Source organism: Calonectris borealis, chromosome Z (assembly GCF_964195595.1).
Source record: "Calonectris borealis chromosome Z, bCalBor7.hap1.2, whole genome shotgun sequence".
Taxonomy (NCBI): domain Eukaryota; kingdom Metazoa; phylum Chordata; class Aves; order Procellariiformes; family Procellariidae; genus Calonectris; species Calonectris borealis.
The window spans coordinates 72,634,573-72,658,208 of NC_134352.1; the positions used below are offsets into that span (position 1 = coordinate 72,634,573).

Sequence of the window (23,636 nt, forward strand, 5' to 3'; positions counted from 1 at the left end):
AACTGGAACTCAAAAGTACTGAAACCTTTTAAACATAATAAAAAGTTTGGCACATTAAGGATACAGCTCAGTTGGTCCCCATACCTGCCAGCCTTGGCTCTGCTTCCTGCATCTACTCTCTTTGTGGGTTTTTCGCTGTGCGAGAGACGTGATATGTACGATTCCCAGCGTGCTCTGTGGCAGCTTGATTGGGACTCTCACATACAGCTATGACTTTGGGGGTGATGAGGAGCAACAGCATCACAAAGTCAGCCCACAGAGACACTAGCACTGACAGAGGACTATATTCTGAGGAAGGCCATCGGGAGACGTGAGCAGGACCTACCCCTTGTTGCAACGTGCATGGCCCGCATTGCTACACAAATGTGAATACAACTGTTAACAAGTTGTGATTATTCAAATATGTTTGAATGCATTTTCATCTAATATTTTTGCTATGCAGCTTCTGATCAAAAAGGGATGCTTACTTGTTTATGTCATTATTTTCATGATTGTGCTTAATAGTTTGAGCCTTACTCCTCAGAAAACAGTATAGATTTGTTTTGGTCTTTCCAAGTTGTTAAAATTATAAATGTAATATAGAATCATTAAAGTTGGAAAAGACCTCTAAGATCATCGTGTCCAACCGTCAACCCAGTTCAGTTTCAAAGAACAGAAAAAAAAGAGACTTGTCTCTCTCATTTTTCCCCATGATATTCACTTATCGGTTCTGCATGAAGCCAGCACAAAAGTCAATAAGTAGTAATCCAAAAATATCTGGCAATGACCTCCAGAGCAGAGAAACGGCATGACAGCGCTTCTGCTTGGAGCTTTTCAAATCCTTCCTTGTGGTTTGACTTTCACAGGATGCTGCAAGCTCTACGGACAGGACCGAGAGGTGTCAGACTGGGGGTGCCTGTGCTTGGCGAGCGACTCTTTCCACCAGCAGCCCTCCACAGGCGACCCCAGATGCACTGTATTTACAGATATACTTTATTTTTATATAGCTTTAATTATAAAAAGGTGGTTCTACTCACTGAACGTTTGGATGATGTCGCTTGGTGCACTGGCAGGGCTGGATCCATAGGAGTTTGCTGCTCGGACAGCAAACTGATACTTGGTATTTGGGAGAAGTCCCTTGAGAACCATGGATTCCATCTGGATCTGCTCTCTTATTACCGTCCAATTGCTGTCAAGGTCTGGCCTTCAGGATCAAAAAAAGCCAAGATCATAAATAATTAAAGCTGGCTGTATAAATTAATTGCCTTTAAACTTTCCTGGAAAATACACAAAATAAATGAGATATAAGCCTGCTAAATCATCACTGAAATCCTTCATTCTTAAGGGGCCAGACTGTGCAACCATTACTAAGCTGCGAAGCCTGTGATATCAAAACTATTCGGTGATACAAAACCAATATTCAGATTTTGCTTATAAAGCCAAGGAGGTTGTTTAGAGGACAGTTTGACAAATTAAGTTCTGTTTATCTGTTTTCATGGATTTTGGGTTCACAGTTTTTAAATGGAGGTATATTACTAGCAGTTCCAATCTCCTATTTGGCTGTATAAAACAATACTTGGCAACAGAGGGAAAAATCCTGATTTATTTCTAAGAGTTTATGCTCTAATGCCAAAAGTCCCTTCAAACATATACAAGGATGAGAATCTAACATTTGATCTCCCAGGCAATCAGGTTAATCCACCCACATTGGAAAATCTGGATCCGAAGTCTTCTCTTCAGGAAAAAAAAAACGAAAGCCAGAACAATAATGCAGGGAACCTGTCCTATATATGTGGATTTTGCAACAAAATTGCCATGTTTTGGGAATTCCCAAAACAACAACAAAATTCCAAAGGAATTTTGGAAAAATCTTGGTTAATTCCTGATTCATACTGGAAGCCAACTGCCAATAAAAGCTTGCTCTAAGTGCCGTTATAATCCATCCGAAATCAGTACAACCATTCACATGGCAGTTTGGTCTCAAATGCTTAAGCTCATATGCAGAGGGACATCAGAAAGGGGAGGGCTACTTCAAGTACTCCGAGAGAGAATTCTGATGCTTTCACACGATTTCTACACTCTCTAAAAGTGGTCTCTTCTTACCAAAGAGAGAACGGAATGAGAAGTCAAACAAATACAAATAAAATAAAAATGTAAACATTAAATCTAGGCCACCCAAAATATTCAAATGGAAGCCTATGAAAGTAAAATAGGGACAGAAGTGACTTTCAGAGAAAATTATTCCAGCGTCCTTTTGTAAGATGTCTGTGCGATATTTATTAGAGGAAATAACCTCCAAGTGCTCCCTGAATCTACCAATGTTTATGCAGGACTAGCTGCAAATGTCCCTAACAGTCTTCCAATGAAAATTATAGCACAAGGCAGGCATTTTGTATTTGTTTATTTGCAGCTGGAAGGAAATGCCAAAGTTAATGTATGGGGTTTTTTACCAGTCAATACAAGATTTATTGATCACTGAGGTTTCATTGCTTTGTGCCAGCAGGGCCAATGCAGTGACAAAGCAGCAGCTCCCAGCTGCCTGGCTCCTGTGCGCAATGGCACACAGGGTGCAAATATTTCATTGTCTTGCTAAAAATAAAAATAAAATCAGACAAATGGACAAGATGCAATGACAGCTAAACAGACCATCTTAAGTCACTCGCCACCACCATTTCCTGGTAGACAGGAGGGCATTTATTTTGGCTACTCTTTCATTGTTTCCCTTCTCTGAGCCTAGGCCAAAATGAAAATGCATAGTGTTTTCCAAATGAAAGCTGTTAACATCGCTTCCTTCCACATGCTTGCTTAGTAGTGTTTTCAATTTTCCTGTACGCATCTTTTTTTGGCTCTAATTCCCATGCAAGGAATTCCTGCTAGCTCAAGAGCTGCCTCACAGTCTCTTTGCCGACATCTGTGCCCGAATGGAAACGCACACCTCTGAGGAAGGGACCCGAAGGAGGTACTGCACCCTGCGAAGACTGAGGAGATAACACACGCCCTAGGCTAGCCTTCAACTTCACTGACTGTCTCTCATAAGACTTCCTTCTGCAGAAGTGAATAATAAAGGAAATGCTTGTAAATGTGTAAGCATCTGCAGCTGAAGGAGAGGGAAAGAGGGAGATTTATCACTCGACCTTTGCTATTTCTCCAGAACATTCCCTGTCTGAACAAATAAGTACAAGATGAAAAAATGGCAAACAGATGGGGAGAGGAGCACGATAAACTCAGCTGGTGACGGCGCCCAGGGCCAGCCAGCTCCTGTGTTTTCTAAGCTGGGAACATTTTGTTGCAAACTGTCTCCACGGTCCTTTTTGCATCAAAGTATAGTTTGTGTCAACGTTTACACCAGAAGGGTTCGTTTTGATGCCATTTTTTCCGTCTTTCTGCAGAGCTACATTCCCTGGACCAGCACAGATCCCTCTGTCTCCAGCCAGGACCTCGCAGGGCTGCTCCAGACGATGTATCTGTGCATGGAGAAATCAGACAACTTCCACAGGCATTTTCTGCTCCTGAAGTTACAGCTGTGCATTTTCAGTGCAGAAAGGCCATGCAGTAGGAATCTGGCCAGTGACAAAGTCAGAGTGGTCTTAAGATAATAAACATATGGGTAAAGTCAATAGGACTGGACAGATATAAACTGAGGGCAGAATTCTGCCCCAAACGTACCCAAAACATTTGGATCATTACTTTACGTTGTAATCTGGGGACTGATGCAATTTAGGAAAGGAAATCTTTCTGATGCGGAGAGCAGCAATTTTATACTCACTTGAACTTCCTCTTAAAATCACCTGGAAATGATTTAACAGTGTGAAGCACCTGCTAGCAATCCAATTTTTATACGGTTTTTGATTGTTGTTTTGTGCCGTGTTCGTTCTCATCTCAAGTGGCAAATTCAGCTCTACCAAATTTTTTAAAAAATATTCCTACAAATAATAAATATGGTGACAAGTACAATATATTCTTATTCACTATGGAAAATACTCAATGCAGACAATAATGCACTATAGGATATTATTTTTAGTATTTACTATTATTTATCTTTATTGGGACACTTTCTACAAAATATATCAGCCAACACGCCAGTTCAACTCTGAGCAAAGGAAAAGTAGACCATTTTCTAACCTCATTCTTTTGTTAAATATTACTCTGATGCTGTCTAACATTAAGAATTTTCTCCCTAATATCTATGTCTTCCACTCCTCTTTCTTCATTAATTACCTTTTCGAGGATTTAACCCGTACAATAGTGAGGTAAATGTTGAGGCAGATGTATCTGCTTCATGCATTAATCAGGAAAGCAGTATTAAAGGTACTTTTGCTGCGCATTAGGAGGCGTCTCCCTGGTCAGATCTGTTGTTTCGGGTTCTTTGCAAATGAAAGCAAATATGACTGCCCGGTTCAGCGCAGCGCCAGGGACAGCTAGTTCAACACCGAATGGATTCAGGGATACACCTTTTTTTTAGGGGGAAGGCTGCAAACTAATCAAGAAATCTGCCCACAACACTATGCTGAATCTGCTCCATCCTAACACCTGTATACTGATAAGTCTCCCCAGTTTTATCAGCAGAACCCACCTAGTTCATTGCAGCAGAAGTTTCATGTCACTACTGAGATACTGAAAAATTTCCCCTGTGTGTCGAGATTAATATTGAAAGCTGTAAGTCCAAGGAGATAAAAAGAATGTGACCTACTACTTCTAAGGGGTACGCTGCTGAAACACATGCAGTTCTGTAGAAGCTAGCTGACTATAAAAATTTGGGTAAGTTAGTCTCCGGGTTTAGAAGACTGGGTAGGCATTCAACAGATTAAAAATTTGAATATTTGGAGTACTCAAGTGAAAATATCCAAGACATTTTTGAGAATTAATTTTTTATAGTATCTTTAGGAAAAACACCTAAACTAGTATGCTTAAGTCCAGGGGCTTTCATAAGCTTTCATAAGAATGCTGTTTGTCATAAAATATTTCCCAGCATAAAGCAAGAGACTATTAACACTATTGCAGACTATTAACCTTCCATAGATTCCATTGGCTATTTTGGGTTTAACACACTCTTCTACACATTCCCTATGAACTGTGCAGTGAGCAGTGAGACCCTCCTGATTTTCACCATTTAGCCAAGTTGGGATTGTGGTCTCCTTAGTGTCCTCTTCTAGTCAGCAGCAGGGCAGAGCCTGAGTTAGCCCAGCCTGTCTACATCTGAAACCGCTTGCAGCCCTCCACTGCCTACAGCAAACCGAAAGGTCCCAAGGCAAACCCATGCAAGTGCCTAAATAAAGGCCCAAATTTAGACCCCGAGCAGAAACAGAGTGCCGGTTAGTTCTGATTCTGATTAGATTCTGGTACATGCAAACAATTACGGTATTGAATTTTCATGAGGTTTTAATTCCCAATATCACAGTTGAGCAAATGAAAAGAGTGTTTTTCCCCCGTCTCAGTCTCCTAGCATGTTTTTTCTAGGGTTAAAGTCATAATGTTGGTTCTAAGGGGACTGAAATGATTTAAACAATGTCATCATTTTTAGAGGTTTATGCTGCACCCAAGAGAAATTACAGTTTTGCATAAGAAAGTCACTAATTTTGCAAAAGCACAGGATAATATTGTATTTCTTTGACATAAGAGGACTTAATTCTAAATTTACTTGCACTGTTTTGGTTGGTTTTAGATTGGTTTAATTTTACAGCTTTAACTCATGTTAATACATTTTATAGTAATTAAAACTATATGCAGCAAAAGACAATGAAGCTTAAAGTTAAATCTTTACCTCTAACTGCATTAGGGCTTATGGCTCATTGAACTTTCTCCAAATATATAATCAAGCTTCCAAGTCTAAGAGAGCATAATCCCAAAATTAACAAATACACTTCAAGCTTAGCTTTAAACCTCAAACTAAACAGTGTAATCAAAACATTGTGCTGTTAGCAAATTCCTTCCTAAAGTCTAAAAACAACGAAACACTGAAATTTCAATTACTCGCATCTTTTGACTTAAACAGTGAAGGCAGCTTTCCACTCTCTGTCTGAACAAAAGCATTCAAGGGTGCACTTTCAATGTGTCAGATGGAGATGATGGTGCCCACTTCTTCTTCCATTAGCAGACCCCTGGTGCTGTGAAGAGGTGTACATAAAACCTGCAGGCTCCACTTTCCAGCAAAAGCACGGAAGCGACAGAAATGAGGTCAATCAGAACCCAGCAAAATCCCTTCCCCATCCACCGAGCACATGAGAGAGAAGAGATGGGAGAAGAGAGAAGGGCTCAGATAACCACTGTGTTCAAAAAATAGATATTGGAGAAGTTTCATGGTAATGCTACAGCAGAGTTCACATAACGGCCATCACGCATCTTCAGCCTTCACGTCCTGCCTCCCAGTACAATCAACATCAGATGGCTTCTCACTAAACACGGGGCATTCTGATTCAAACACAAAGTGCAACGTAAATTCACAAGCAGGCTTTCAGCCTGGGAATTCTTTTCAATATATCAATATCTTCTAGATTGTAACCATACTTCGAGCACTGAAAACCAATAGTTCTTTCTGTCTGTTCTAACAACAACAATTCTTTTTTAAAAATGAATGTGTTTTTCTGAAAAATGATTTTTTGACCTTTACAGCTCAGGGTAGTTAAAGAAGCAATTCTCCCTTCTCATCCAGGAACCTCATCTAAAACCTGTCATCAAGTGTTCACCCAAAGGATTAAACTTCCAAAGGTTGAATTTTGCATTCACTGTAAGGGTAAACATAGGGGCAAGCACATGAAAATAAACAGCTTTGTATGCAGATATTAGCTTACACAAGCATATGAACAGCCAGGTATGAATACTTGTTTGTGCATGCAGATACAACCACCTCCTCCTGACCCTTCATATGCGTCTTACAAAAGCAACTTGATTGGCAACTTTTCACAGTTCAGTTCTATTACTGCAAATTTTAGAGAGTTGAACATAAAAGAAGAAAAAAAAACCCACCAACACCCCCTCCCCCCCAAAAAAAAATCTAAACAGAAAGGCCAACATTTCATGTAAACTTGATTAGCATTAGGATAACAAAGCAAGTCTGAGTTCTGCCATCTCAAGACCCAAGACTTTTGGCAGGTAAAACTGCCCAACATACTGAGTTTGTAATCCCGGATTATGTCCTGTAGCAGCCCAGGGTATTCCTGTTCAGGGGAACTGCTCTGCCACACACTTTTCTCAGCATGGTTCGACAGCGTTTGATGACAGGAGAAACTTAAAACTTCATTTACCCAGGCCTTTATTAAAGGTAACAGATGAAATGAGACCTTATTTTCTTCAATCAAAAGGTACAACTTATTGGTAATTTTATAACAAATTAGATTATTTCTGGTTTTGTCTTTGAATTTTCATGGTAATTCAACACACATCGAGAGGAAAACTAAGTGTATTATTCATGAGAAGAATCTATACGCAGTTTAATAGTGCTATTTAGATTAAAAAGACCTGTAGTGCACAAACACTGAAATTCAGACTCCACTGGCAAACTTGCCTCATAAACTCCACCGTGTAGTACTGGATGGGAGAACTTCCTTCGCTCACTCCAGGCTTCCAGGATAACGCAACTTCTGAATCAGAAACTACCACAATCTGGGGCTGATAGGGTGGTGCAGGGGGCATGCACTTATCTAAGCCAGAAGAAATGTAAAGGAACAGCATCAGAGAAGTGGACAGGCTAACACACTTAAACCAAACACCCACAGGCTTGGGAATCAAATTTAGAGGCTTCTCCCTTTACCTGATGACCCTCTAAAACCCCATACTTGTGGAAAAGTAATAGTAAAACATTACGATACTGCACATGACAGAGATTTAGGTGTGAGTGACCTGCTGTGTTACAGACATGCGCCCTGCCAGTTTCGCAACAGAAAGCCATGTAGGCAGCGTTACCTTGGGATAAGGTCGTCACGTCTCTGGGCATGCTGGGTCGTCCTTTCCCTGCCCAGCCGTATGCTCCAACGCTGACGCGGTGTGGAGTGCCTGGCTTTAGATCACCGATAACAACCTCCTACCAGAGTCAAGAGAAGACAAGACAAGAACATTGTGAAAACTCTTCCATGCAACTGGGGACGGCGCTGTGAGCTGGGATTCCAGGATCTTACAAGGCATTTTCCATGTAACCTCCTAGGAGGATTATCCCCAGCCCAGCTCAGCTCAGAAGCAACAAAAACAAACAGCACCACGTGTTTCCTCTCAAGCTGCAGCTTTGCCCCGGGGGAATCCACAGGGATGACCTGGACCCATTTCTCAGCATAATTCACAAGGTTGCAGATTGTTTGCATTCACTGTCTGGCTTTTTTGCTGGTGAAGTCAAAGTCACGTACTATTCCCTCCCTTGAGCCAACTGCTGGCATTCAGTATCAGTCTGGTGCATTTCCTTTTTTGTTTGTTTTGGTTTGTTTGTTTGGTTGGTTTTTTTGTTTGTTTTGTTTTTGTTTTTCTTTTACATCCAGAGACTGTAGAAGCTCCTGAGAATGAAGCAAGTTGCTGCAGTGTGAACTGATGATCTTCAAGTTCTCACAGAGCAGAGACCATTCCCATCGCCTCTTGCAATTTTCCTAGCCTAGCTATCAGCCTTGACCTGAAGCAAGCATTTCCCTGATTTGTCCTTCTGCCATAAACACAGAAAGATTAACCCACAGGCAACTATTGTAGGGGAGGTGATGCTAACCTCCACGTGAAGAGCTTGTGCTGCTGAATACTGTTCAGAGGACCCTGCTCAAATCTCCCAGAAATTAGCAAATGTCACCAAAAAATTACATTTTATCATTGGCTGGCGCACATAGCGTAGATCAGCTTCAGACATTTAGATCTGGTCTTTAATGGAGCATGTGTAAGCATTATTAGAAATTCAGTATTCTTTAACTGCAGCCTCTCTGCAGAGATGCAAATCTCAGATTTACAAATTTTGACAGTATATGCAAGTAAACAGAAATACCAGGTTCTACACCACAGACTATTTTGTTGTGAAAAAAAGCACTTATAAAAAACTCTTCTACAGAGATTTTTCTTCTGTTTTTCGTTCTCTGATATTAAAAACATTATTCACAGTGCACGTGAAAATGCAGAGATGTCCTTTCTCTTCATACCGGAGCAGACTTTAAATCTGCGTTTCCAGTTGCAGTAAAATAGTAAACAATCCCAAAATTTTATTAACTGCTGAATTTCCTATGGCGGTCTTTTGGACAAAGTGTCCCTCTCTATTCTTTGGGGAACTTATGTTATTACTACAACATTGTTCGGCAACACCCTGCCATCTGTCATTTCTCTAGCTGTGGTTTTGGAGCTCCATCACTGATTTCCTATTAACACAGACCACCTGACCATTATCCTGTTTTTCCATCATTCACCCTTGATCTGCTTGAATGATTTGGATTCATCCGAGGGAGATGATAACAACGCTGGAGGAGTAACTGCCCAGAGAGAGGCAGCAAGAACACTCACACCAGAAGATTTATCTGGGTCTTTCAGTCTTGTAGCTGAAGTGACTGAGACCTTTCAAAATGTGATCTGAAAAGCCAGTTGCTGAAAACCCAGCACCTCCTCCTGATGACAATACTGATGATCCTGTTCCTGCCATTCCATCCTCTATAATATACATACTGTCCTTCTGTATTAAAACTGTGTGCATTTGCTCCTGCTGGCATCCCTCTTTATTACATTCATTCTTATGAGAAAAAATCCTTCATTATGTATCTTAGTGCTTTCACACTGTTCAGGAACTTGGCCTCTGCAGACAGTGGGATATTGATGTACTTGCCTCATATTATTACCTCCAGACTCAAGTCTGGAGGTACTGCAAGGCCAATCAAGATCAAAGTTCTAATATCTACTTAGATATTTAAATTCAACATGTGTACCCTCAAAACCTCTTTCTTCTGGCAATATCCTCTCCATGAACCCAGCTGTTGACATACAGTGGGCATCTTTGAGATCAAGTATCTTCTAATCGTCTAGGATCAAGACATTAGTGAATAGGTAAAGATTCAGGACATCACCAAGCTATCCTAACCCGTGGCAATCTCAGGGAATATCCACCTCACATCAGGACACTTACAAATGAGGTTCTGGAGAAGCAACACATTTTCTTGTACCCCACTGCCCAGGAGCCTGGGAGTACATATTTCATCTCTTTTTTTTTGCTTGTATTTAGGAGAAGGGTTTTAAACTCAAGTTTTCTCCATCCCAGAAGAGACACAGTGGCCTCACAGATAAGGAATTTAGGTGGGATGAGGAAGAGTTAGCTGCCCATCATTTTTGTCGTCTTTCTCTCCACTCAGATTGCCTCTGTATTTTGAAGCACGATACCCTGAAGTGGACATTACGTTGCCAGTGCGGCTTTACTAGGCACCAGCCTCACTCTCCTGTCTCACACAACACTCTTGCTAAAACCCTGCAAAATGACATTCGGTATTTTCATTACAATCTCACATCCTTGAAGGGGGCGAAGCAATGCCTTTTCTGTGGTAGAGGAGTCAGGTGTACGTAGAAACCGTGTATCTCTCCCTGCCTTGCCACACAGCTTGCCCTCCCTCCAAGTGCGATGAAACTCTTTGTGAGGCTGCGCAGTAAGCCGCCTCACAGAAACCTGGATTACAAATTATTTTCCAAAGAAAACCTGTTTTCTGTTTTGTTTGGTTTGGTTTTAATCCAAAAAAACACCAAACCCTGGAATAAAACGCAGCTGCAGAAACTGAGCTGGGTTTAATGACACTTGATCCCCTGACAACTCCTTCCCTGCACTACTGGTCTCAGCTGGTCACTCCCCATTTTGTACTGGTGTGTTTGGTGATTTGATAGGGAACACTATTGCTCTCCAGGGCTCTGTGCCTGACCTAAAATCTCCCACTCTTAAAGCCTGCTAATTTTTCTTGCTTTTTTTTTTTTTTTAATATTTGTGCTCAACTTCATGAATTTTATGCCCAGTAGAACAACTGCCTTATTAAATTAAATCTGCACTTCTCCCGGCTGCTCTCACTTACGTGTTCTCTATTATAAGATGACATAATACAGCTATACTACATTATCCACTTTGCTAACGCACAGGCACATGCACGTACACACACACAGAAACAGGCGACCCAGTTCAGCTGTTGCTATGACAGTCTCGCATGGTCCAGAGAAGCCTCTGAGAAAGCAAGCAGCGGGGTTGTACCCGGCACCAGGAGAGGAGGCTTAGTGACGGAAACACGAACTGTGCAGACCTGACCACAAAACTATTGCAGATTTCTGTTGAGTTTGGTATGAATATAACGGAAAGCATTTCAGCAAGAACACCACTTCCTGAGGATTAATGACAGCTGGGAGCTGATTAATCCCAGTCAGTCATACTTCTCCACAAGTACCCCTCAGAAGTGTTATTTTTATCAAGCAGGAAAAAAGGGCCCAGCATGGAACCTCAACTCTGAAATGCCATAATCCAGACTCAACTCAGCTGGGATTGAATCAGATAGTCCTGGTTCAAGTGCATCCTGAGGTCTCATCCAGACATCAGCCTCCTACAGTCCAACCAAACTTCCCTTAATTCAGACCATGAAAGCCATGTGAGATTCACCAACTTTGTGGGATTTCTCCATTCCTAGAACAGATCTCAGAGGAAAAAAGTTTGCAAGAGTTGTTGATGTTAGGGATTTCAGTTAAACACTGAAATCGCTGCTCTTATCCTACCCAATCCCAAGCACCATCTGCTTGCTTCCCCCCTCACAATAAGCCCAATCTGTTTACTGCTCATAGGAAGCAGAGTGGACCGAGCGCACGACTGGAAATAATCAATCTGAATAATTCACCAGCTGCAAAGCCATTAAGAGGGCTGGTGTTTCTTTCAAACCTGTTTTATACTAGTTGTTAGTCTCTCACTACTTCCTCCTGGGCATTCCATGGCTGGCCTCCTCCCGTGCTCCTCCTCCTCAGCTCTCGTTGGACTGGCTCAGGTTTTTTCCTCTCCACCACCTCTCCCACTGCCGGACTGCTCTACCCTTCCCCGTCACTCTGTGTCTGACTACCGAGCTGTCCCTGTCCCCTCTAAGTCCTCAATGCCTGGATATACCTCATTTTTTTACACAAATTTCCTCCAGCAAAACAAGACATACTTTTGATGACCGATAGGAAAGTTTATCCATTGCTAAAAAGAGAGCTGCTACACTTACACATGTCCACCTTCTTCATCTTTGGATTTTGAGCTTTAGCTACTATTTGCCACATTTTGACTACAAAAGATCCTGTATAAGTGCTAAGTAGAATGAACATTTGAGATCAACTTTTGTGTGTGAATCTGTGGAAAGACACGTCAGGAATGTTCAATTTCATTTTAAATCACAGCTGTGACCAAGTTTCACGTGAAGCAATACTTACAAAAATTGCTTGTCCTTCAAGCTGACCCTGGGGAAAAGCGAAATAGGACTTGTTAATAAAGTAACATACTAAAAAGTGATGGCAAAACCACATAAACAACAGATCAGGGAATTAAAACAAGGCCAATGCTGCAGCATATAGTAATCTACGTGGCTGTTATTCATCTGCGTGAGTACTGGGATACACATTCTGTTCTCCCAGTAAGAACTACTACTGTCAGGATTAAGATTAAAAACCAATGCACTGTTTGATCTTTGTTGGCACTACTAGGAAGAATGTTTTTTTGGGAAAAAAAGCAAGTGAGAAATACAGAGATAAAGATCAGAAGGGAGAAAATAATGCATAAATAAAGAAATAATATATCACGGCAATGGGATTCTTTCACTTGCCATGATCCCAGAAATCTGCAGGACTCAGAACCGACAACCAGAGTGATAGAAAACTGCAGGAAATCTGAGCATTCCTCTCACTCACGCTTCTCACGGGGAAGGTTTCTGAGCACTGCCCAGCAGGCATCAGGAAATATCAGGGAATGCATATTGCTGAACATCAGGTAGGGAGGCTGAAGAAACAGTGGTCAGGAAATAAAGGAGAATGAAGACGAGTAGAAGAGAAAGGAGAAAAAAATTGAATTGTGAAGAAGGATCACCAAATAAAGATTGGAAAGCCTGCAATGCTCCTCTGTGTGCACACATAAGCCTTTGATTTCTGTGCTGGTAACGCTGCTGTCTCGTGGACAGACTGCCCTTTGCAGAGCATGGTATGAAAGTGCTCCCCTCGCAGCACCCTGCCTGCAACACTCCTTCACTCTCTGCCCGAGCAGAGGCTGGAATATTTCTGTTTCTGCCTTGCTGAACTCAAAAAGCAGCTTCTCCGTACTGAGGAAGCACCGGCATGTTTCGAGAATACCCTTTAAAAGCAGACAGTATCAAAACCATCCAGAAGCACGGAGGAATTGCTTTCATCTCGGCACTAATTGCTCAGCCGTGCACCAGAAGAGGATGGGCGCTGTTCATTTGCGAATGGAAAAGGAAAGTGGACAGAAAAAGGGAGGGAGGGAAGAGAAGGGGAAAGTGAAATAAAGTAAAGTAAGAAAACGAAGGAGCTATAAAAAGAAAAACAGAACTAAAGGAAAGGGGCAAAATGGGAAGCAAGGAGAAAAAGTAGTGCTTTCAAGAACAAAAAAAACAGAATTTGAGGGAATCTTCTAGGAGATGGACTTGCACAACTGCAACTAAAGCAGCATTATTAAGTTTTAAATTCCGTATTTCAGGAGGCCACAGTCTCACACAGAGGCAAAAATACACTGAAAACTGTCTCCTTTAACTCACACACTTACCTGTGTCAGACACTGCAATACACATACACTGATATAGCAACTCTGTACATGGAGTCGTGCAGTTCCCCTTCCATGTGTGGAAGTGCACAGAAAATGCATATTCAAAATTAAACGTTGTATTTCAGTAGATGCCAAAGGTCAGTACTAGGAAGACGCAAGCAAGTCCCCATAGTTTTACATGATAAATTAGTCAGACAACAAGGAGCAAAAGTGTATCACACTGACTGGATTACAGAAAAACATTGTGATTTCCTTTTGCTCAATACCCAGAGCAGATCTGGGGCTTGGATCCTCAGCGTAATTCACAAACTAGCAGCAAGTAGACAGTTGCAAGTTCCTACTTGCAAGTTCCTCCACTTCAGTGCTCTGACTGTTGATGAAAAGAAATACTCACCATGCTAACCATATCCAAACTCAGGGGAACATCATGTGAGAGCTGTTTAACTGCTTTGTCATCTTCAACCTCTGAGTAAAACACCTTGGGAAGAAGATACAGTCAAGCCAGTTAAAGCAATAACGCCATGCTTCAGAATGACTTAAAAACAAGTGCGTTGTTATCACATTGTGGACATATATAAGGAAGATACTGACATTATGTGATTATGTCATTATAAAAATTGCTGTATCATAAGCGCCTCTCCATGCCTGTTGCCATGTACTGGAGACTAACGAGCCAGGGAGAGTCTGATTTCCTGTGCACGGAGACCCTGAGATGCCAGAAGGTCAAAAGCTAACATGAAGGGAAGATGGTTTGGGTATAGCACTCTCAATGCTGTTTGTCACTGGTTTTACCATCATGCCACATGCTCAAGGCTTAAATATAAACTGGGGCTTGGATGCTTGATGTACTGCATGAACAGTGAAAACTATTTATGATTTGTGACTATTAAGTATTGCAACTGTTTGAAAAACATCATGACCTCTGGAAAAGCCACTTACTCACTGCACCTCTGTTTTCACACAGAAGAGCGGATCCAACTACACACAGGGCCTGGCTGAGGCAGGTTCTGGCCTCAGCAAGTGCTTCTCCGTGTCCTAGACGACAAGCGCTTTCATAACAATAAAAACAACCCTGCAGCTGGGCTCTGTTAGTGTCATTTACAAGACCATGGGATGAAGCATATGTACCCGAAATACCTATTTCAAGGAATTTTCTCACTCTTTTAGCGTACATTAATAATAAAGGTTGTCAGAAGTTTTCTGCTTCCCACCTTTTTACATAAAACTGAATTTTGGATTTTCTTTTTCTGGAAATTTCAAATCCTTCCACAAAAAATGCTTACAAAAACAGCAGCTATTTGTTTTTTGTTAAAGGGGAAACCAATGAATTCTAGTCGATATCCCACATCTTTGATGCTAATTCTCCACTGACTAACTTCCACTTTGGGACCGAGTTTCTTTGCCGTGGAACACCTGTTAAAGCAACACCTAATAAACATGAATAAATGGCAGATTAGTGCTCATTGTTTTTCTGCCTGCACACTAAAACACAGTACCCAGTTTAGGCTAGCCACTCCACTTTGCCCAACAGGCAGAAGGTAACGTAGCAGAGGCTTGGAGGGGGAGCAGAGCCTCCCCTGGGCTGGAGGAGGGTAAATTGCTGGGTAACACAGGAAAATCACCCAACTTTTTTAAGGGAAATTCACCACAGAGGTAAGAGGGAATAAAAAAAAGTCTCTTCTGATATTTAAGGCTGTGGCTTGGTTCCCAGGGATGCTATGCAGTACAGTATCTATCAGGGGAAGAGACACCACGAAACTGTCCTTCCCCTGTACCTGCTGCCACTCTGGGAAGGTTTAGAGATGTAGTTTGGAAAAACTGTTCCTGCTAAAGCAATCCTCAGGCTGGAATTACGAGTCAAAGGGTCTGAACAGCCCTGAAATCATCATGGATCTCCCTTGCACAGTGTAATATGGAACTACTCTGCTCTACTGTTTTATCAGCTGCAGAAAGCACCGAGATCCTTGCATGAAAACCACAACAGAAAAGCAATCTATACCCACTACAAGCCCTTGGTATCCAAACCAAATTCCCATCATAGCCTGCTTCTGAAACATGAACTACTTGTTTCTTAAAGTTACAGCTCAATCCGTTCAAGCCCATTGTCCCTTGACCACGTTCTGGGCAATGGCACAATTTGTTACGAGAGTGGGCTCTCCTGCTTGCTTCGCCATGCTGCGTGCGTAGCCTGAGGCCGTGTAGGTTTTGCAATCCTCTACCAGCAGCATAGAGGATCACTTACCGTATATCCTGTGATGGTGCTCGCATGCTGCTTTGGCATCCTCCATTGCACGCTGAACGCTGTGCAGTTCAGTGAATCCAGCAGTATATCAAGAGGAGGCCCCAGCCTATCTGCTCAAAGCAAAATGACATTGTGTAAGAAGCCATAGGACATAAAACCTCTCCTTTAGCCACCTGGCAGGTATGGCTTTGAAGAAGAATAGATGTGTGCTGCCTTTGTTCCAAACTGACGAATATCGGCCACTACTCAGATTTGACTTGGGTGCACCTCTTCCCTCTCCACCTCTGCCCTCCAAGGGAGAAAGGGGGTGAAGCAGGACATCCCCTCTCTCAGTGGCAAGGAGCTGTTGATCAGTTCAGGACACCTCATGGACACCTTCAGCCTCCCCCTCACCGCCTCTCCAGGCTTCATGTCCAACAGCCACACCCTGGTGTGAGGAAAACCAAACCAAACCCAAAACATGCCTCCTCTTCAGCTCTTTGCTGCTTTGGCATAGGCCAAAGACCCCCTTCATGGGCCACCGAGAGGTCTCCCGATCACCATCGGCCTCTGCAACCTCAATTCCTTCGTGACAGCTATGGATGGGAAGGGCAATGATTTAAGTAAGAAGAAGCAAATTTGCCCTGTGCAAGAAGAGCACAAAGGACCCCTCAGTTCCCACCTGCCCCTCTCCAGACGCAGGTTACAGTGATGGGATCTCTTGCCATCACACTTTCAGTGCTGCCACGATCAACCCCGTCTCTCACCAGCTGCAGCAGGAGGAGGGCATTTTTATACGGCTATACTGGTCTTACAGCACCTATCCACCTCCCTCCCTTCCCATGGTACAGGCTGGTGTTTCAGTGAAATAGCTAATTTGATTACTGCAAAAAAAAAAGACTGGAGAAGAAGGAAACCCTGAGCTCCACGTCTCTAGTAACATGTCTCTAGACCACCTAACCAGGACGAGGAGGCAGATGAAATATTCTACCAGAGGCTCGCAGAAGTGTCACAGTCGCTAGCCCTTGTTCTCGTGGGGCACTTCAACTTTCCGGACGTCTGCTGGAAATACCACACGGCAGAGAGGAAACAGTCGAGGAGGTTCCTGGAGTGTGTGGAGGATAACTTCCTGACACAGCTGGTAAGCGAGCCCACCAGGGGAGATGCCTCGCTTGACCTGCTGTTCACGAACAGAGAAGGACTGGTGGGAGATGTGGTGGTCGGAGGCCGGCTTGGGCTTAGCGACCATGAAATGATAGAATTCTCAATACTTGGTGAAGTAAGGAGCAGGGTCAGCAAAACCGCTACCATGGACTTCCGGCGGGCGGACTTTGGCCTGCTCAGGACACTGGTCGAGAGGGTCCCTTGGGAGACAGTCCTGAAGAGCAAAGGGGTCCAGGAAGGCTGGACGTTCTTCAAGAAGGAAGTCTTAAAGGCGCAGGAGCAGGCTGTCCCCATGTGCCGCAAGAAGAACGGGCGGGGAAGGCGACCGGCCTGGCTGAATGGGGAGATTTTGCTGGGACTCAGGAAAAAAAGGAGAGTTTACCACCTTTGGAAGAAGGGGCAGGCAACTCAAGAAGAGTACAGGGATCTCGTTAGGTCGTGCAGAGAGGAAATTAGAAAGGCAAAAGCCCAGCTAGAGCTCAACCTGGCCGCGGTCGTGAGAGACAACAAAAAATACCTTTACAAGTATATTAATGACAAAAGGAGAGCCAAGGAAAATCTCCATCCTCTATTGGATGCAGGGGGGAACATTGCCACCAAGGATGAGGATAAGGCTGAGGTACTTAATGCCTTCTTTGCCTCAGTCTTTAATAGTCAGAGCAGTTATCCTCAGGGTACTCAGCCCCCTGAGCTGGAAGACAGGGACGACGAGCAGGATAAACCCCCCATAATCCACGAGGAAGCAGTTAATGATCTGCTACACCACCTGGACGTTCACAAGTCTATGGTGCCGGATGGGATCCACCCGAGGGTGCTGAGGGAGCTGGCGGAGGAGCTTGCCGAGCCGCTCTCCACCATTAACCAGCAGTCCTGGTTAACTGGGGAGGTCCCGGACGACTGGAGGCTCGCCAATGTGACTCCCATCTACAAGAAGGGCCAGAAGGAGGATCCGGGGAACTACAGACCGGTCAGCCTGACCTCGGTGCCGGGGAAGGTTATGGAGCGGTTGGTCTTGAGGGTGCTCACAAGCCATGTGCAGGACAACCAGGAGATCAGGCCCAGCCAGCACGGGTTCATGGAAGACAGGTCCTGCTTGACCAACCTGATCTCCTCCTATGACCAGGTGACCCGCCTCCTGGATGAGGGAAAGGCTGTGGATGTGGTCTGCCTGGACTTCAGTAAAGCCTTTGACGCTGTCTCCCACAGCATTCTCCTAGAGAAGCTGGCGGCTCACGGCCTAGACAGGTGCACTCTTCGCTGGGTAAAAAACTGGCTGGACGGCCGAGCCCAGAGAGTTGTGGTCAACGGAGTTAAATCAAGTTGGCGGCCGGTCACGAGCGGTGTTCCCCAGGGCTCAGTTTTAGGGCCGGTCCTGTTCAATCTCTTTATCAGTGATCTGGACGAGGGGATCGAGTGCTCCCTCAGTCAGTTTGCAGACGACACCAAGTTGGGTGGGAGTGTTGATCTGCTAGAGGGTGGGAAGGCTCTGCAGAGGGACCTGGACAGGCTGGGTCGATGGGCTGAGGCCAACTGTATGAGGTTCAACAAGGCCAAGTGCCGGGTCCTGCACTTCGGCCACAACAACCCCAGGCAACGCTACAGGCTTGGGGAAGAGTGGCTGGAAAGCTGCCCAGAGGAAAAGGACCTGGGGGTGCTGGTTGACAGCCGGCTGAACATGAGCCGGCAGTGTGCCCAGGTGGCCAAGAAGGCCAACGGCATCCTGGCCTGTATCAGAAATAGTGTGGCCAGCAGGAGTAGGGAGGTGATCGTGCCCCTGTACTCGGCACTGGTGAGGCCGCACCTCGAATCCTGTGTTCAGTTTTGGGCCCCTCACCACAAGAAGGACATTGAGGTGCTGGAGCATGTCCAGAGAAGGGCAACGAAGCTGGTGAAGGGCCTGGAGCACAAGCCTTATGAGGAGCGGCTGAGGGAACTGGGGTTGTTTAGCCTGGAGAAGAGGAGGCTGAGGGGAGACCTCATCGCGCTCTACAACCACCTGAAAGGAGGTTGTAGTGAGGTGGGTGTTGGTCTCTTCTGCCAAGTAACCAACGATAGGACGAGAGGAAATGGCCTCAAGTTGCGCCAAGGGAGGTTTAGATTGGACATTAGGAGAAATTTCTTTACTGAAAGAGTGGCCTTGGACAGGCTGCCCAGGGAAGTGGTTAAGTCACCATCCCTGGAAGTATTTAAAAGACGTGTAGATGTGGTGCTTAGGGACATGGTGTAGTGGGCATGGTAGTGTTGGGTTGACGGTTGGACTCGATGATCTTAGAGGTCTTTTCCAACCTTAGGGATTCTATGATTCTATGATTCTATGTTAGCAACTGCATTTACTGTGTGAGAAAGGGCAGGCAGAGGAGCGTGTCTGCTCTGTAACCCGAGCAAGATTTTTAACACTTCCCCAAACCACCATCGTCTGTGCTCTTGAAACCAAACATACCTAACAAACAACCGTAATAGATAGCTGATTCAGACACTTAACAACAACTTCTTTTTTTTAAAGGTGACAGTTGTATTATACTTAGTTTTTTGCATGCGCTTACCTATGAAAATTTTAAGTAAAGGCTAAGGAAACCCTTTTTTTTCCTTTTTTTCCCACTAGCTCTGACAAAATATCAAGCGAAAACAAGCTACTGTAAAGGTCATTTTTAGATGTGAAGCAAGCCTACACCAGATTTACACTTGTTACTTCAACATATTTGATTTGAAGCTAAATACAAAACTTAACAGCTTACAAACTCTGCACAGTATCGATCAGCATCAATACCCAAGTAGTTAAAACAAGAACAGAACTGATATTCTGGTCCTCTCCAAACGGACCATGCATTTTCCCTCCGCTAGGAAACTTTTTGGCTTATGTTTCTTGATTTGAGTGAGCAAGTGTGGCCAGTTGGGGTCCACACCTCTCGGTTAACACTGATGAATCTTTGTTTTCCTGGTCCTTTTATTATTCATTTCTCTTCAATGCTAAAAGAAATCCTGGACAGTGCTAGGTGCAATCATGAAAGGATAAATATATAAATGAGGTTTAAGAGACCCTAACTTCTCTCACCACCCAGTCTCTATGCCTGAAGCTTCAGCCATTCTTCCTTAAAAAAATTCCCAGCCGACTGTCTCCTGGGCAAGGCTGCACAGGAAAGAGCAGCCAAGAACTTTTTTTTTTCCTTTTATTGTTGAAACAACACAGCGGGGGATAAAAAAACCAATACACCTTCAGAAAAGGGGATACCCATTGTATGCTAGAGGTTTGTATTTTCTACACACCCCAAGGATCCTGCTTATCAGTTCAACTTGAAAGAAATTCTGAAAACTAATGCGCTGTTGTAACATCCCCAAGAAGTTTGTGTAGCCATAACAGGACAGGGCTGCACTTACACATTAAGGAGGGAAAACATACTTAGGGCTCTACCTCCATGAATTGTCCTCGTTACCTGCAATGATCTAACCCGCGTTAATGGAAGCATGCACCAGAATTACAGTCTGCTCTAACAGGCTCCTACTCCGTAAACACAAGCCACCAGCCAGATTCCCAGTTTCCCTCCCCGCCTGTCACGTTTCCTAGAGGGTAAAGCAGGGACAATGCCAGTGCCTCCCAGGAAAGGGGTACAGAGGAGCAGAGCATATCCTAAATGGATCTTCAAGTAAACAAATATCCACCCAGTGCTTCGAGCAATGCCTTTGAGCAACCCGTTCCTGAGATGCTGGAAACTACCCAGGACCCAAAGACAGGGACATCCACACATCCATAGTGCCTGTACAGTCTGTGGCACAGATTCAGCCTCCTAGGAAAGTCTCCCAGGAATGGTTTGGAGGATACACAGCTCACAAACCCTGTCCATAAGTCAGAACAGACAACTTTTGGGAAGGAAAGGAGTTCAGCCATATGGATGAGAGCCAAACCATGCCATGCTACTTGCTCTCTGGGCCCTCACCCATTTTCTTTATTAGCACAGACTTAGCCTCATGGATCCCTACTTGGTTCAGGGGCTCTGAGCACAGCAGAGCACCACCTCTCACGCTCGCCTCCTGCCCTGCAGGAGCAGTAGCTGGACCATACACCACCACGTACCACCTGCTACCAAAAGGAGGGGCAGGGGAGAGCAGCCAGGGCTGGGGTATCACTGTCCACTTAAGCAGCACTTCATATTCAGAAAACACCTTTCCAATCTTCACAACACCCAGTGAGGCAGGTTAGTATTAGAGGTGCGTGAGTAGCGAAGGAAAAAGAATACTCCCTAAACATTCACTCTTCACATATCTGTGCCATCCTTGTATTACTTTCTGGGGGGGCTCTATGAGACAAGTTTGCTGGGAGGCATAGTTGCCGAAATAACAAATTTTAACCAGCAATGACAAATACTCATATAAGGCAGGCTTCAAATTCATATTCTGAATGCACTATAGGCCAATAAAATTATTTACAGAAAGTATTTGGTGAATAATTTGGAACAACAAATAAATTTGAAAAAAATGGAGTCCATTTGCAGGCTATCTGCAAACAGAGAGGCAGCATCTGTTGAATAAGGAGCCACGCCATGAATTATTCACCCAGCCCTACTAAACACTACTATCTCCAATTTGCAGATGATGAAAGAGACACAGAGAGCCAAATACTGACCTCAGTTACACTGGCCTATAAATTGTCACTGGAGGAGTAAATACAAACTTAAGCCAGGGAAAATGAGAACAAGGAGGTGGAGAGGTCTATATTTCCATCCTCCTTGTTCAATTCTCCCTAGAAGTCAGGGAATTCCCCTAACGCAACAAGGACGGTGGCAGGAGGCATGCTTGGGAACCAGGTGTGAGCACCTTCGGCACCTAGCACTGTCTTTGCGAGCAGCCTCAGGGGATGCTCAGCATCAAACCCAACCATCAAACGATGGCTTGGGGAGTGTGCAGGATCCGCCCACCGCACCGCTGCATCCTGCCCTCCCCGTGACAAAACCGTGCAACAAGCAGGCACGCAGCGCTCACCCTGCCGGGGACCGTGCTGCCTCCTGGTTAAACTGGGAGCCGAGAGGAAAAGGCAAACCTGGGCCAGCCCTGCCCCATGCACAGAGTTATCTCCTGGGGAGGACAGAGGGTAAGGCAGAGAGGAGCACCTCATGCAGTGTGCCCGTCCCCACAGTCCTCCGCTGTCACCGCTCCTGACCTTGCAGCTTATCGATGTGCGCATGGGGATTCAGAGTCACTTCTGGTTGCCAGAGTCCGAATTTCACACAACCCGGCAGAAAGTGAAAAATGTCCATTTTTGGACTGAACCTTCCCTTCGCAACCATGACAAAGTAACTGCGGGATCTGACACAAGCAATGTTTATGCCACTGAGATGCTGGAGATGTCACAGCTTTGAAACAACCATGCTGCAACACTATATCAAAGCGGTTTGTCAGCTGATCACAACCGTTGCAATACATACTGCTCTTTTACTAACAAATGATTTTGAGATAAATGTGCACTTGAAGTATTTTGCAAGATTTTACAAAACATCATGTATTAGGCACACTAAAAATGGATATTAAAACTGGTCTAAACATTTATGTCTTTATGTCAAAGGTCATGTTTAGACTACAAAAAATAAAAATAGTTTTCAAGGGTAAAACTCTCCGGGTGTTTATAGTTCCTCCTATAATTCAGGTCAGAAATACCTCTCTTCTCAAAATTCAGCATGAAAGCTCTGTTAATCTGGTAGCACCACGCACAGTGCAAAACCACAACGGAGCCCACTCCCCTCTGCAGCCTGCTGGATGGGAACCTGCAGACAAGGGAGGTGCAATATGTCTACTACTTGTACATACTCTGAAGATCTGCCTCGGTGATGATCCCACCTGCAAAGGTCCACTGCAGTTGGATATGGTCAATACCTAAGAAGGCACGGAGATTAGCTCTGACCATAAAAAACAAGGAACCAATTTATATAAAAATAGAATTAAACACATTTTGTACAAACACAGTCACCCTCCTTTCTGGCCTGTCAGGCACAGAAAGCTCGATATTGTCCAAAATGCTTTGATGAAACTGGTAATGGAAGCAATGACTTTGGTCCCATGCAGAGAAGCCATTAATCAAGGGGGAGCACTCTTACACATATTATGACTATACATTGTAAAAGTACATCAAATACAAGAAGTTAATGAGGATTCGGCTGTAGATAAACAGTGTTGAGCTGACAACGTTGTATTTACTTTTCTGCTAACTATGTTGTTTCTTGTTTATAGATCTCTTTGGTTCTGTACTTCTAAAAATATGCAAAAACTGCTAAACCAGTAAAGAAGTCACCAAACAAGGTCTCCAAGTGAGCTGAAGAATACATGAGCCCTCTCCCTAAGATGGAGTTAATTTTACCATTTTTAAATAATTATCTTTATTTAAATTTTTGCTTCACAAAAGCAACTCAAATTAAAAATGGTAAAAAAGCTTATCCCATCGATACAAGTGTCTTTTCCATTGCAGCTCCCACTGCCGCATACAACAGTCTCTGCCCATAAATTAAACACCCATAGGCTACCGTCAGGGTAGCCACAGGCAAAGGGCCTCCTGGGAACGGTCCCCAGCCTGGGCCAGTCAATGGTGTA

General features: G+C 44.0%; 1 protein-coding gene across 1 annotated transcript in view; it reads right to left on the reverse strand.

The window, feature by feature from the left end:
• EGFLAM (EGF like, fibronectin type III and laminin G domains) overlaps positions 1–23,636 on the reverse strand; it is an 81,618-nt gene that overhangs the window by 44,076 nt on the left and 13,906 nt on the right. The window contains exons 2-7 of the mRNA XM_075136611.1: positions 15,921–16,030; positions 14,073–14,156; positions 12,340–12,366; positions 7,879–7,996; positions 7,481–7,616; positions 1,017–1,183 (exon numbers count right to left, since the gene is read on the reverse strand). Coding sequence (XP_074992712.1) covers positions 1,017–1,183; positions 7,481–7,616; positions 7,879–7,996; positions 12,340–12,366; positions 14,073–14,156; positions 15,921–16,030 — 642 coding nt within the window. The remainder of the gene's footprint in view (positions 1–1,016; positions 1,184–7,480; positions 7,617–7,878; positions 7,997–12,339; positions 12,367–14,072; positions 14,157–15,920; positions 16,031–23,636) is intronic.